The following is a 12082-nucleotide window of genomic DNA, read 5'->3' as shown; positions in this document are numbered from 1 at the left end:
GCGGGAAACGTCGTGTCCCCGGGTCCCCAAGGGTCCCCAAGTGTCCCTATCTCTGCTGTGCCCCTATCCCAAACTGTCCCCCTTGTGCCCTCCTGTCCCCAAGTGTCCCCCTCCCAAACTGTCCCCTTTGTCCCCAGCTATCTCACTTGTGCTTCCCTGTCCCCAACCATCCTGTCCCCAACCGTCCCCCTCGTGCCCCCCTGTCCCCAAGTGTCCCCATCCCCAACCGTCCCCCTCGTGCCCCCTTGTCCCCAAGTGTCCCCATCCCCAACCGCCCCCCTCGTGCCCCCCCGTCCCCAAGTGTCCCCCTCCCCAACCGTCCCCCTCGTGCCCCCCTCTCCCCAAGTGTCCCCCTCCCCAACCGTCCCCCTCGTGCCCCCCTGTCCCTAACTATCCCCACTGGGCCCACCTGTCCCAAATTGTCCCCAATTGTCCCCGAACCCCCCCCGCAAGGCCCTTCTGGTGGCAGCGGGGAGGGGACAAGAGCCTGCGACATCTGTTGTGTCACCCACAGGCCCCAAAACTGCTGACACGGCAAAAATCTTGCCCAAGAAACCACCGGAAAGGAGAAACCAGGAAAACGTTGCTCAACGCTTGAGGAACCTCACGTTTTATTGGCAACGGCGGATGTGGCGCCGGTGACACGATGGGGACGGTGAGGGACGCGGCCACCTCGGGGCATGGGCTTGAGTTTTTGGGTCGGGCTTGAGTTTTTTTGGGGTGACGGAGCTTGAGGTGGGTCCATGTGCACCTTGGGTGGTGGTGACAAAGTCCTCACACCGCTCGGAGGTCACCGAGGAAGCCGGGAGAAGGTCCCCGAGGGTTGGTGGGCGCAGAACTGCCCCAACTCACAACCACGTGGGACAACGGGTGGGGAGAGGGGACAACGGGGACATCTCGCTCCAGGAGAAGTCGGTGACCTCAACAAAACCGAAGTGCCGGAGCCGCCGCGCCGCTCACACGGTGGTGCTGACGCTCTGGTCGTCCACGGTGGACTTGGTCTTCATCCTGCTGTCCCCCAGGGTGCTGCTGGGGTCGTCGCTCAGGGCGCCGCGCAGGACGGCTCTCCAGGAGCGCCGGAACTTCTCCTTGAAGTCCTGACCCATCACCACGTAGATGACGGGGTTGATGCAGCTGTTGACGTAAGCGACGCCGGTGACCACGGGGTCGGCGTCGCGGGCGCCCTTGAACAAGGGGCTGTGAGGAGAAGTGGAGGCCATGATCAAGCCCACCACGTGGTAGGGCAGCCAGCAGACGAAGAAGCTGACGATGACCACCAAGATGAGCTTGATGGCCTTCTTGGACCGGGCGAAGCCCTTGCTGTGCACGCGGGCCAGCAGGAGGCCGTAGCAAACCGTGATGGCCACGAACGGCACCAAGAAGCCGGCGACGAAGCGCGTGACGGCGGTGACCAGCTCGGTGAGGTGCTGGTGCCGCCCCACGGCCGTGTAGTCCAAGACGCACGTGGTCTTGTCGGAGAAGGCGTCGCGCCGGGCGGTGCGGAAGATGAAGGACGGGAGGGTGAGGAGCGCGGCCAGCAGCCACGCGGCGCCGCACGCCGCCCGCGCCAGCCGCAGCGTCCGGTGGTTCTGGCACCACACGGGGCGCGTCACCAAGGCGCAGCGGTCGGCGCTGATGGCCGTCAAGAGGAGGACGCTGGCGAACATGTTGAGGATGGTGAGGGACGGCAGGAGCTTGCAGGCGAAGGGACCCAACGGCCAGTGGTGGTCACGGGCCAGCGGGAAGGCCAAGAAGGGCAAGGCCAAGCAGCAGAGGAGATCGGCCACCGAGAGGTTGAGGAACCAAACGCCGTTGACCGTGCGGCGCAGCTCAAAGCCCGTCACCCAGATGACGGCGCCGTTGCCCAAGACGCCGAGGAGGAAGATGAAGGCGTAGAGGGCCAGGACGGCGCGGTGGCCGGGAGGGACCTCGTAGTCGTCCAGGTCGTAAATGGAGTAGTCGTCCCACGTGTAGTTGAAGGTGTAGTTGAGCGTCAAGTCGTCCATCGTCCACTGGCGGTTGACCTGGAAACTGCAGCCTGTTGGAACATCAGGGAAGGGTTTGGGTTGGAGGAACCTTCAAGGATCATCCAGTCCAACCCATATCATGGTCAAGGAGACCTTCAATGGGATGAGGTTCCTCAAAACCCTGTTTCTAGAGTCATGGAAGGGTTTGGGTTGGATGGACCTTCAAGGATCATCCAGTCCAACCCATATCATGGTCAAGGAGACCTTCAATGGGATGAGGTTCCTCAAAACCCCATTCCTAGAGCCATGGAAGGGTTTGGGTCGGAGGAACATTCAAAGATCATCTAGTCCAAGCTCCTATCATGGTCAATCATGTTTTCCACACGATCGTGTTCCTCAAAACCCCATTCCTAAAGTCATGGAAGGGTTTGGGTCGGATGGACCTTCAAAGATCCTCTAGTCCAAGCCGGTGAGATGTTCCTCGGGAAGAACGTGAGGTGGAAGCACCAAAACCCCCCCCGGTCACCGAGGAAACTGCCGTTTCCCCATTTCCTCCCCGTGGCGCAAGAACTCGGATGAGGAAACACCCCAAGAGCCGCAGCTCCGGCAGCTCCTCCGGCTTTTGGGTCGGGTCTAAAGTCCCAACAGGAGATGGAGAAATTTGCGGTGACCAAAGTGTCACCGGCACCAGAAACAGGTGGGAAAGCCCAAGGGAGGAGGAGTTTCCCCCTCAAAACGCAGCTTTTCTCCCCCAAAACCTGGCTTTATCCCCCCTCAAAACCCGGCTTTACCCCCAAACTCACCTTTTCCGCCCCAAAACCCGGCTTTACCCCCTCAAAACCCGGCTTTATCTCCCCAAAACCCAGCTCTTCGCCCCCAAATCCTGGCTTTATCCCCCTCAAAACCCAGCTTTATTCCCCCAAAGCCCAGCTTTATCCCCCTCAAAACCTGTTTTTCCTCCCACTCAAAACTCAGCTTTACCCCCCAAATCTCAGCTTTTCCTCCCCAAAGACCAGCTTTACCCCCTCAAATCCCAGCATTTCTCCCCCAAAACCCAGCTCTTCCCCCTCCAACTTGCCTTTCCCCCCCCCAAAACCCAGGTTTCCCCTTCAAATCCCAACTTTTCCTCCTCAAACCCTGTTTTTTTCCCCCCTAAAACCCGGCTTTACCCTGCAAAAATCCACCTTTTCTCCCCCAAACGCCACTTCCCCCCCCCCAAAACCCGGTTCTACCCCCAAAAAACAGCTTTTCCCCCCCAAAACTCGCCTTTTCCTCCCCAAATCCGGCTTTTCCCCCCCCCGCAAAACCAGCACTAGACGGTTCATTTTAGGCCCAGGAAGCCGCTCACCTGCGTCCCGGCCGCTGCGGCCGCTCCGGGTGACAAACGGGTGACAAACGGGTGACCAGGAGGTTTTATGGGCGGCCAAGGGGAAGCGGAGGCAAAAATAAAAAAAAAAGAAGAAAAAAGGAAAAACAAAAAAGGAGAAGCAGCAGCTGGTGGGGGGGGGGGGGGACGGGACCCAAAGGTGGCACCTCCAGGTGTCACCAGTGAGGACATCGGTGGCACCTCCAGCTGGAAAACGAGGCGTCGACCCCAAAATTGTGATTTTTTGGGGGGGGGTTTTGGGCTCCAAAGTGACACCGGCCGGGGGGGGGGGGGTGGGACGCAAAGTCCCGGAGGGGGCGGATTAGGGGATCTCGCCTTAAACTCCTCGTTTCACCCCAAAATCTCCTCTGCAGCCCAACCCGAAACCACAGGAAATCCTCAAAAACCCAAGAATCACGTCCCAAAAACACAGGAATTGCCCCCAAAAAAAAAAGGGGAATCACCCCCCCAAAAAAAAGAGGTTCCAGGTGCAGGTGGTGCCACCGGAATCTGCCGGGACCCCCCCCAAAAAACACCGTCCCGGGTTTGAGAGGAGGGGGGGACCCCAAAAATTCAAGAGGGGGGGATCCCAAAATAAATGGGAGAAGCCAAAAATCCAAGGGGGGGACCCCGAAAAAGGGCTGAACCCCCCAAAAAAGGTGTTTTTTCTGCATTCCACGCCCCCCGCCCCTAAAATGTCATTTTTGTGTTGTGTCCCCCCCAGTTTTTCCCGCCGGCTCACGGTGTCGCGGGGGGGGGCGGCTCAAAGACATCGGGGCGCGTCCTGTCGGAGAAAGAAAATCATTGGGGGGGGGGGTCCCAGGCCTTCCCACCCCCCCAAAAAAAAAAAAATTGGGGGGGGGGGACACACACCACAAACCCCATCGTGCGCCCCAATAACGTGACGGGGCTGGTTTGGGGGGGGAAAAGTTTAATGCAGGACAGACAGATGTACAGACGAGCATAGCTCCCCCCCCCAAAAAAAAAAAAAAAAGTCGTGCCCCCCCCCCCAATTAAATTTGTTCCCGATACAGGAGCAAAGCGACGTTGCGGCGGCAGCGGCGTCCGTCCGTCCGAGGCGGCAAGCGGAGGCGGGAAGGACGGACAGACAGACGAGAGGGGGGGACATGGGGGGTGGAGGTGGGGGGGGGGGTCACTCGTCGCCCCCCCCGGCGGCGGCCGGGGGGTTTTTACGGAAACGCACCCGCTCGAAATCCGTGATCTCCACGGCGTCGGGGGGAAATTCCGCGGCTCCTGGAGGCGGGGGGATAAAAATTCGGGGTCTGAACCGCCCCCCCCCGCCCAGGTGTGGGCACCCCCCCCCCCAAAATTTTGGGGGTTAAAAATGTCGGGGGGTCCCCAGAGCGGCTCCTCCCCCCATATTCCCCTCGCCACCTTGTGTCGCCGGGTTCCCCGGTGACGTTTTTTCCTGCGTCGTCTCATTTTTGGGGGGGTCCTGGGGGTTGTGCCCCTCCCGGAGCGGCTCCACGGGGCTCAACCCTGTTGGGGACAAATTTCAGCTCACGCTTTGTCCCCTTGTCCTTCTACTCCGGCCACGTGTCCCCCAAAAATCCTACAAAATTAGCGTCCTCCCCCTCAAATTTATCACCCCCCTGGTGTAAATTGGGGACCGCCCGCCCCCCAAATTTTTTTTACCTGGAGTCTCTCCGGGGTTCCCTCTGGATTTGGGGACAGTGGGACCCGCGAGGGGATTGTCCCCATTGTCCCCAAGGCTGCTGCGGGGAGAGGCCAAGTCCATCTCCTCCCCCCAGTCGGTGACAAGTTGGCGACCCCCCCGCAAAGGGGACAAGGGACTCGGGGGGGTGGCGGCGGCGGGGGGGGGCACGCGGGGGCGGCTTTTTGGGGACGCACTGCGGGGGGTTTGGCCTTCGCTCGACGTCCCCGCGCTGTCCCCGGCGGCCTCGTCCTCGCTCACGTCCTCCCATTCGTCCTCGTCCTCCTCGGGGGGGGCCCCGCTCAGGGCTTCCTCCACCTGGGGGCCGGATTTTGGGGTGTCACGGGGGGGGGGACACACGAGCGTTGACCCCCCCCCGGTGTGACTTTACCTCTTGTTTTGTGGTTTCCGCAACTGCCGGCGGCTCCTTCTCCTCCCACCGGTTATCGTGCATGCTGGGCGGGGGGAGAAAATTAAATTAAATATAGAAATAACCGTCCAAATTTATTAACAAACTGGCGTTCAGAGAGAACCCCCCCCCCCAAAAAATAAAGCGCACCTGTAGGATTTGTTGCCGCCCCCCCGGCTCTTTCGCCGGCGCTGGGGGCGCCGGGGGGTGAGGAATTCGCCGAACGTGGGAGGTTTGGGGGGAAAACGTTTGGTTTGGTCCCCGCCGCTCGGATCTGCGGCCGCCGGCCCGTCCTTGAACCTGCACACGGGGTGACAAGTGACAAAAACCCCACTTTTCCCCCCAAAATCCCGCTTTTCCCCCTAAAACCCGGCTTGCCCCCCCCAAACCCCATTTCTTCTCACCCCAAATCTCACTTTTCTTCTCCAAATCCTGGCTTTTCCACCTCAAACCCCAGCTTTCCCCCCCAAAAACCTGGCTTTTCTCCCCAAAACCCAGCTTTTCCCTCCCAAGTACCACTTTTTCACCCATAAACCCAGCTTCCCCCCCCCAAAACTCACCTTTTCCCCCCAAAAAACCCACCTTTTCCCTTCCAAACCCCCACTTTACCCCCCCAAAACCCACCTTTCCCTCCCCAAACCCAGTTTTACCCCGTCAACACCCAACTTTTCCTCCTCAAAAATCTGTTTTTCCCCTCCAAAACCCCGCTTTACCCTCACAAACCCACCTTTTCTCCCCCAAAACCCACCTTTTCTCCCCCAAACCCCAGCTTTTCTCCCCCAAACCCCAGCTTTTCTCCCCCAAACCCCAGCTTTTCTCCCCCAAACCCCAGCTTTTCTCCCCCAAACCCCAGCTTTTCTCCCCCAAACAAGTGCCACCATGGATGGTACAGCCCCCCGGCCTCACCCGCCGTCGGGTTTCTCGGCGTCCCACTCGCGCCGCCACTGCCCGCCGGGTTTGCGGTGCCGTGCCAGGCGCTCGCGGTCGATCTGCTCGCGCTCCTGCTTCCAGCGCACGTACTCGGCGCGTTCCCGGCCCGTCATCGACAGCGTCATGTCCAGGGACACGCCGGCTTTGGGGCTGGGACGACGGCCCTGCGGGGAAAACGAGGTTTAAACGGCGTCCTGGGTGCTCAGATCCCATCTGGGGCGTCAAAACAAACCAAAACCGCTGTTTAAACCTTGTCTCGGCTGCTTCAACCCCATCAGATCCCATCTGGGACGTCAAAACAAACCAAAACCGCAGCTTAAACCTGGTCCCGGCTGCTTCAATCCCATCAGATCCCATCTGGGATGTCAAAACAAACCAAAACCGCAGCTTAAACCTGGTCCCGGCTGCTTCAATCCCATCTGGGACGTCAAAACAAACCAAAACCGCAGCTTAAACCTGGTCCCGGCTGCTTAAATCCCATCAGATCGCATCTGGGGTGTCAAACCAAAAACGCAGTTTAAACCTGGTCCTGGCTGCTTAAATCTCATCTGGAATGGCAAAATTCTCCAAAAATGCAGCTTAAGCCCTGTCCCAGCCACTTAGATCCCATCCAGGACACCACAAACCCCCCCAAAAATGTGACTCGAACCCCGTCCCAGGCACACAAATCCCGGCCCCCAACGAATGCCAAAACCTCCCAAAATGCAGCTTAAACCCCGGCTCAGCCGCTCAGATCCCACCTAAATCTTCCAGGATTCCCCAAATGCAGCTTAAACACCATCGCAGCCACTCAAATCCCACCCCGGATGCCAAAAAAACCCCAAAACTGCAGCTTAAACCTTGTCTTAGACACTCGAATCCCACCCAAAATCCCCAGGATTCCCAAATAATGAGGCTCAAACCCTGTCCCAGCCACTTAGATCCCACCCGAGATGCCAAAATCCCCCAAAAATGCAGCTTAAACCCTGTCCTAGGCGCTCAGATCCCACCCAGAACGTCAAAACCCCCCCAAAACACGGCTCAAACCCCATCGCAGCCACTCAAATCCCACCCAGGATGCTAAAAAACCCCAAAACTGCAGCTTAAACCCTGTCTCAACTGTTCAAATCACACCAGAGATGCCAAACCATGGCTTAAACCCTGTACTAGACACTCAAATCCCACCTGGGATGCCAAAATCCCTCAAAACTGCAGCTTAAACCCTGTCCCAAATGCTCATATCCCACCCAGGATGCTTAAACCCTGTCCTAGACACTCAAACCCCACCCAGGACACCAAAACGCAGCTTAAACCCTGTCCTAGACACTTAAATCCCACCCAGGACACCAAAACGCAGCTTAAACCCTGTCCTAGACACTTAAATCCCACCCAGGACACCAAAACGCAGCTTAAACCCTGTCCTAGACACTTAAATCCCACCCAGGACCCCAAAACACGGCTTAAACTCCATCCTAGGCGCTCAGATCCCACCCAGAACATCCAAACCCCCCAAACCGCAGCTGAAACCCTGTCCCAACTGCTCCAATCGCCCCCCAAACTCCCCAAAGTGTGGGGGTGACCCACCGTGGGGCCCTGGCGGGTTTTGTCACGTTCCATCCCGGCCTTGACCTTGTCGAAATCGGCCCCCCCCCAGTTACGGACGTGGCGCCGACTCCCCTCCCTGCGATCGGCGTCCAGGACGGGGCCGCTGCGCCGCGGGTCATCCAGAAAATTCCGCACTGGGTTCTTCTCATTAAGCCCGTCCTGGATTGGGGGGGGACAGAGGACATTGTCACCCCCCGGGGGGGACGTTTGTGACACGTGTCCCCCCTCCGATCCCCTTTTTCCAGCCTCACCCGCTGGTTCCGCTCGTACTCAGCGATTTTCTCCATCTCCTCGTTCATCTTCTCGATGTTTTGGCGGCGCCGTTCTTCCCATTCCTGGGGAGCCCCCCCCAAAATAAAACATTGTGGGCCCCAAACAATCCACTTCGGACCCCAAAAAATCCACTTTGGAGCCCAAAATAACCACCTGGACCCCCCAAACACCCAAATTGGATCCCAAAACCACCCACTTTGCTCCCGAAAAAATATTTTAGATGCCAAAAAAATGACTTGGCGCACAAAAAAGAAAAGCTCAGACTCCAAAAACACCCACCCGGGCATGGAAAAAAACACGTTGGAGCCCAAAAAACCCACCTTGGACCCCCCCCCCCCCCCCAAAATCGACAAATTGACCTAAAAGCCCAAACTGGACCTCAAAACCACTCACCTGGTCCCCAAAGAGCACCACTTTGGACCCCAAAATCCCACCTTGGACCCCCAAAAACCCTACCTTGGACCCCCAAACCCCACTTTTAAGCCCAAAACTCACACTTCCGACCCCAAAAAACACACTTTTGAGCCCCAAAAACCCACCTTGGACTTGCGGTCGGGGCCATCCCCGCCCATGGCCGGCGCGGCCGCCCCCCGGCCCCGCGCTCGCCGGCCCCGTCCCCCCACGGTGCCGCCGTCCCCCGCCCCTCCCTCCCAAAACGGCTCCGCCGGGGGGGTCGGGTCCCCCCTTGGGGAGCGGCCGGACCCACGGGGGGGTTTGGGGACCCCCGGTGGCTTTTTGTCCCTTGTCACACGTTTCTCCTGGAAAAAAAAAAAAAAACGACACAGGGAGGGGGTGGAGGGATCAGTGAGGCTCAAACGCCCCCCCCCGCACCTTGTGCTGAACCCCCAAAATCGTCCCCAACTCACCCCGGTGTGGGGCACGACGGTGACAGCGACGCCCCTGGTCGCGCGGCGGCCGTCAAATTCGGGGTGGGGGGGTCGCGTGCGCCGCAGCGTCGTCACCGCGACCCCCTCCTGCTCTGCCTTGCGCCGGTCCTCCTCGATCTCCTGCCGCCGCCACCCCCCCACAAAGGTTTTGGGGACAGGAAGGAGGTGACGACCCCCCCCAGACATCCTCCTGTCACTCCGTGATCTCCTGTCACCAGGACGACCCCCCCACGAGGATTTTGGGGACGGGAAAGATGCTACAACCCCCCCCGCAAGGATTTTGGGGAGGGGATAGAGACAACAACCCCCCCCAAAGATTTTTAGGGACAGGAGAGAGTCTACACACCCCCTCCAAACATTTTGGGGACAAGAAGAACATGACCACCCCCCCATGAGGATTTTGGGGACAGAAAGGAGGTGACACTCCCCCCCTCAGACACCCTCCTGTCACCCCATGATCTCCTGTCATCAGGACGACCCCCTCCACGAGGATTTTGGGGATGGGAAGGACACCACAACCCCCCCCTAAAGATTTTGGGAAGGTACAGACATGACACCCCCCACCATGAGGATTTTGGGGACAAGAAGGACACAACAACCCCCCGCCCGCTCCTGTCACCTCATATTATGTTAATCTCCCCCCACCCGGCGTTGAACCGGGATTAGCGGCTCTAAGCTCCTTCGCTGCATCCTTAGGCCGGGTTTAAGGGGGGGGTACACGAGGCTGGGCCCCCCCGCACCTGGTAGCGCCTGATGAGCGCCTCGTTCTTCTTGCGCAGCGCCTCGATGCGCTTGTCCAGCTCCGCGTCCTTCTCCTCCTTGGAGCGCAGGTCCAGCGCCGCCGACTGCGGGGACAGAGCAGGGACGAGTTCTGCGGAGGCTCAGCTTGGCTAGGCTGGGCCTAAACCAGTCCCCAGAGCCCCGCTTAGTCCCCAACAAGCCCCAGGCTGGACCCCTGAGGCCCCCAAGCAAACCCCCAGGTCCCCAGACCGGCCCCTCGAAGCCTCAGGATGGGCCCCCAGAGCCCCCAACCTGAATCCTCGGAGCCCCAAAGGAGCCACCCGGACCAGGCTGGTCCCCGCAGTCGCAGGCCGGACCCCCGGAGCCCCAGACCAAACCCCCAGAGCTCCAGACCTGAACTCCCCCAGCCCGGATCCCTGGAGCCTCAGGCCAGACCCTCGGAGCCCCAAAGGGGCTGCCCAGAGCCCCAGGTCGGTCCCCGCAGTCCCAGACCGAGCCCCCGGAGCCTCACCCTAGTCCCCAGAGCCCCAGACCGGCCCCTTAGAGCCCCAGACCGAACCCCCACAGCCTCACCCCGGTCCCCACAGCCTCAGGCCGGGTCCCCGCAGCCCCAGACCCGAACCCTCAGAGCCCCAAAGGAGCTGCCCGGAGCCCCAGGCCGGTCCCCGCAGTCCCAGGCCAGATCCCCTGGAGCCTCATCCCGGTCCCCGCAGCCCCAGCCCGGCCACTCAGAGCCCCAGCCCGCGTCCCCTGGAGCCCTAAACCGGATCCCCAGAGCATCATCCCGGTCCCGGAAGCCCCAGAACGAACCCCCAGAGCCTCATCCCGGTCCCCGCAGTCCCAGACCGGGTCCCCGGAGCCCCAAACCGCCGGACCCCCAGAGCCTCATCCCGGTCCCCGCAGCCCCAGGCCGGCCCTTCATGGGCCCGGTCGGTCCCCCCCGCAGCCCCACGCGGGTCCCCAGAGCCCCGGCCCGGCCGTTCAAGGCCCCATACCAGCCCCCAACAAGGCCCAGACCGAAGCCCCAGAGCCCCGGCCCGGCCAGGCCGCCCTCACCCGACCCCTAGAGCCTCAGCCCGGTCCCCGGAGCCCCAGACCGGTCCCGCCGGTCCCGGAGGCCCCGGGCCGGGTCTCACCATCGCGGCGGCGGCGGCAGCGGCCGCTCACTGAGCGCTCCGGAACCGACTGAGCGCCCCGGGACCGAGCGGCCCCGCCCACCAGAGCGACTTCCGCTTCCGCTGCGGGAATGGCGGGGGGGGGCTTAAAAGGGCGATGACAGCAGTCGGGTGGGGCCCACCCGAGGCTGTGTGTCGCCACACGTGTGGCTGTCCCTCTGTCCCCTCCCTGATGTGTGTCCTTCCTCAGCCTCGGTGATTGTTCCCATGCTGTCCCCCTGCCCTGGCTGGGGTCCATGTGTCCTCCTGCCATGCGCATGTGTCCCTGGGTGTCACCACGTCCCTGTGTCCCCATGTGTCCCCAGGTCCCTTTGTCCCCATGTCCCCACATTCCTGTGACCTCCTGTCACCGTCTCCCCACGTTGCCCTACCCCAATGTCCCCGTGTCCCCATTTCCCAGCATTCCCATATCCCCCCATTCCCCTGTCCCCAAATCCCCCTGTCCCCATTTCACTGTGCCCCCAAATTCCCATGTCCCCAATGTCCCTGTGCCCCAGTGTCCCCATGTCCCCTTTTCCCACTGTCCTCATGTCTCTATATCCCCCCGTCCCCCACGTCCCTGTGTCCCCATGTTCCCCTTGTCCTCGTGTCCCCCTGTCCTGGCATGTCCGTGTCCCCCTGTCCCCATATCTGTGTCCCCCTGTCCCTGTCTCCCCTGTCCCGTGTCCCCCGAGTCTGTGTCCCCCTGTTCCCCCATGTCCCCTGCCCTCATGTGCCGGTGTCCCCCATGTACCCGTCCCCCGAGACTGTGTCGCCCCATGTCCCTCTGTCCCTGTGTCCCCCTGTCCCCCATATCCATGTCCCCCATGTCCCCGTGTCTCCCTCGTGTCTGTGTCCCCCTGTCCCCGTGTCTGTCCGCCCGTCCCCATGTCTGTGTCCCCGTGTCTGTCCCCCTGTCCCCGTGTCTGTGTCCCCGTGTCTGTCCCCCTGTCCCCATATCTGTCCCCCTGTCCCCGCATCTGTGTCCCCATGTCTGTCCCCATCTGTCCCCCCGTCCCCGTGTCTGTCCCCCTGTCCCCGTGTCTGTGTCCCCATGTCTGTCCCCCTGTCTGTCCCCCCGTCCCCGTGTCTGTGT

General features: G+C 61.0%; 2 protein-coding genes across 2 annotated transcripts; both read right to left on the bottom strand.

The window, feature by feature from the left end:
* Positions 1-593: 593 nt before the first annotated feature.
* C5AR1 (complement C5a receptor 1) lies at positions 594-3399 on the bottom strand. Its single transcript, XM_065655230.1, has 2 exons — positions 3316-3399; positions 594-2038 (listed from the first exon to the last, which is right to left on the bottom strand). Exon 2 carries the CDS (start codon positions 2004-2006, stop codon positions 957-959), a length of 1050 nt encoding a protein of 349 aa, XP_065511302.1. The 5' UTR covers positions 2007-2038; positions 3316-3399; the 3' UTR covers positions 594-956.
* A 629-nt stretch (positions 3400-4028) lies between these two features.
* Positions 4029-11365, bottom strand: CCDC9 (coiled-coil domain containing 9). Its single transcript, XM_065655229.1, has 13 exons — positions 10969-11365; positions 9832-9936; positions 9071-9211; positions 8744-8962; positions 8183-8266; positions 7911-8090; positions 6324-6511; positions 5568-5717; positions 5400-5463; positions 5206-5326; positions 4729-4833; positions 4538-4587; positions 4029-4117 (listed from the first exon to the last, which is right to left on the bottom strand). The coding sequence occupies exons 1-13, from the start codon at positions 10969-10971 to the stop codon at positions 4097-4099; spliced, it is 1431 nt and encodes a 476-aa protein (XP_065511301.1). The 5' UTR covers positions 10972-11365; the 3' UTR covers positions 4029-4096.
* Positions 11366-12082: the final 717 nt, after the last annotated feature.

Source organism: Caloenas nicobarica, chromosome 37, assembly GCF_036013445.1.
Source record: "Caloenas nicobarica isolate bCalNic1 chromosome 37, bCalNic1.hap1, whole genome shotgun sequence".
Lineage (NCBI taxonomy): Eukaryota > Metazoa > Chordata > Aves > Columbiformes > Columbidae > Caloenas > Caloenas nicobarica.
Note: the sequence above shows the minus strand (reverse complement) of the source record. Positions and strands in the feature narration are given on the sequence as shown.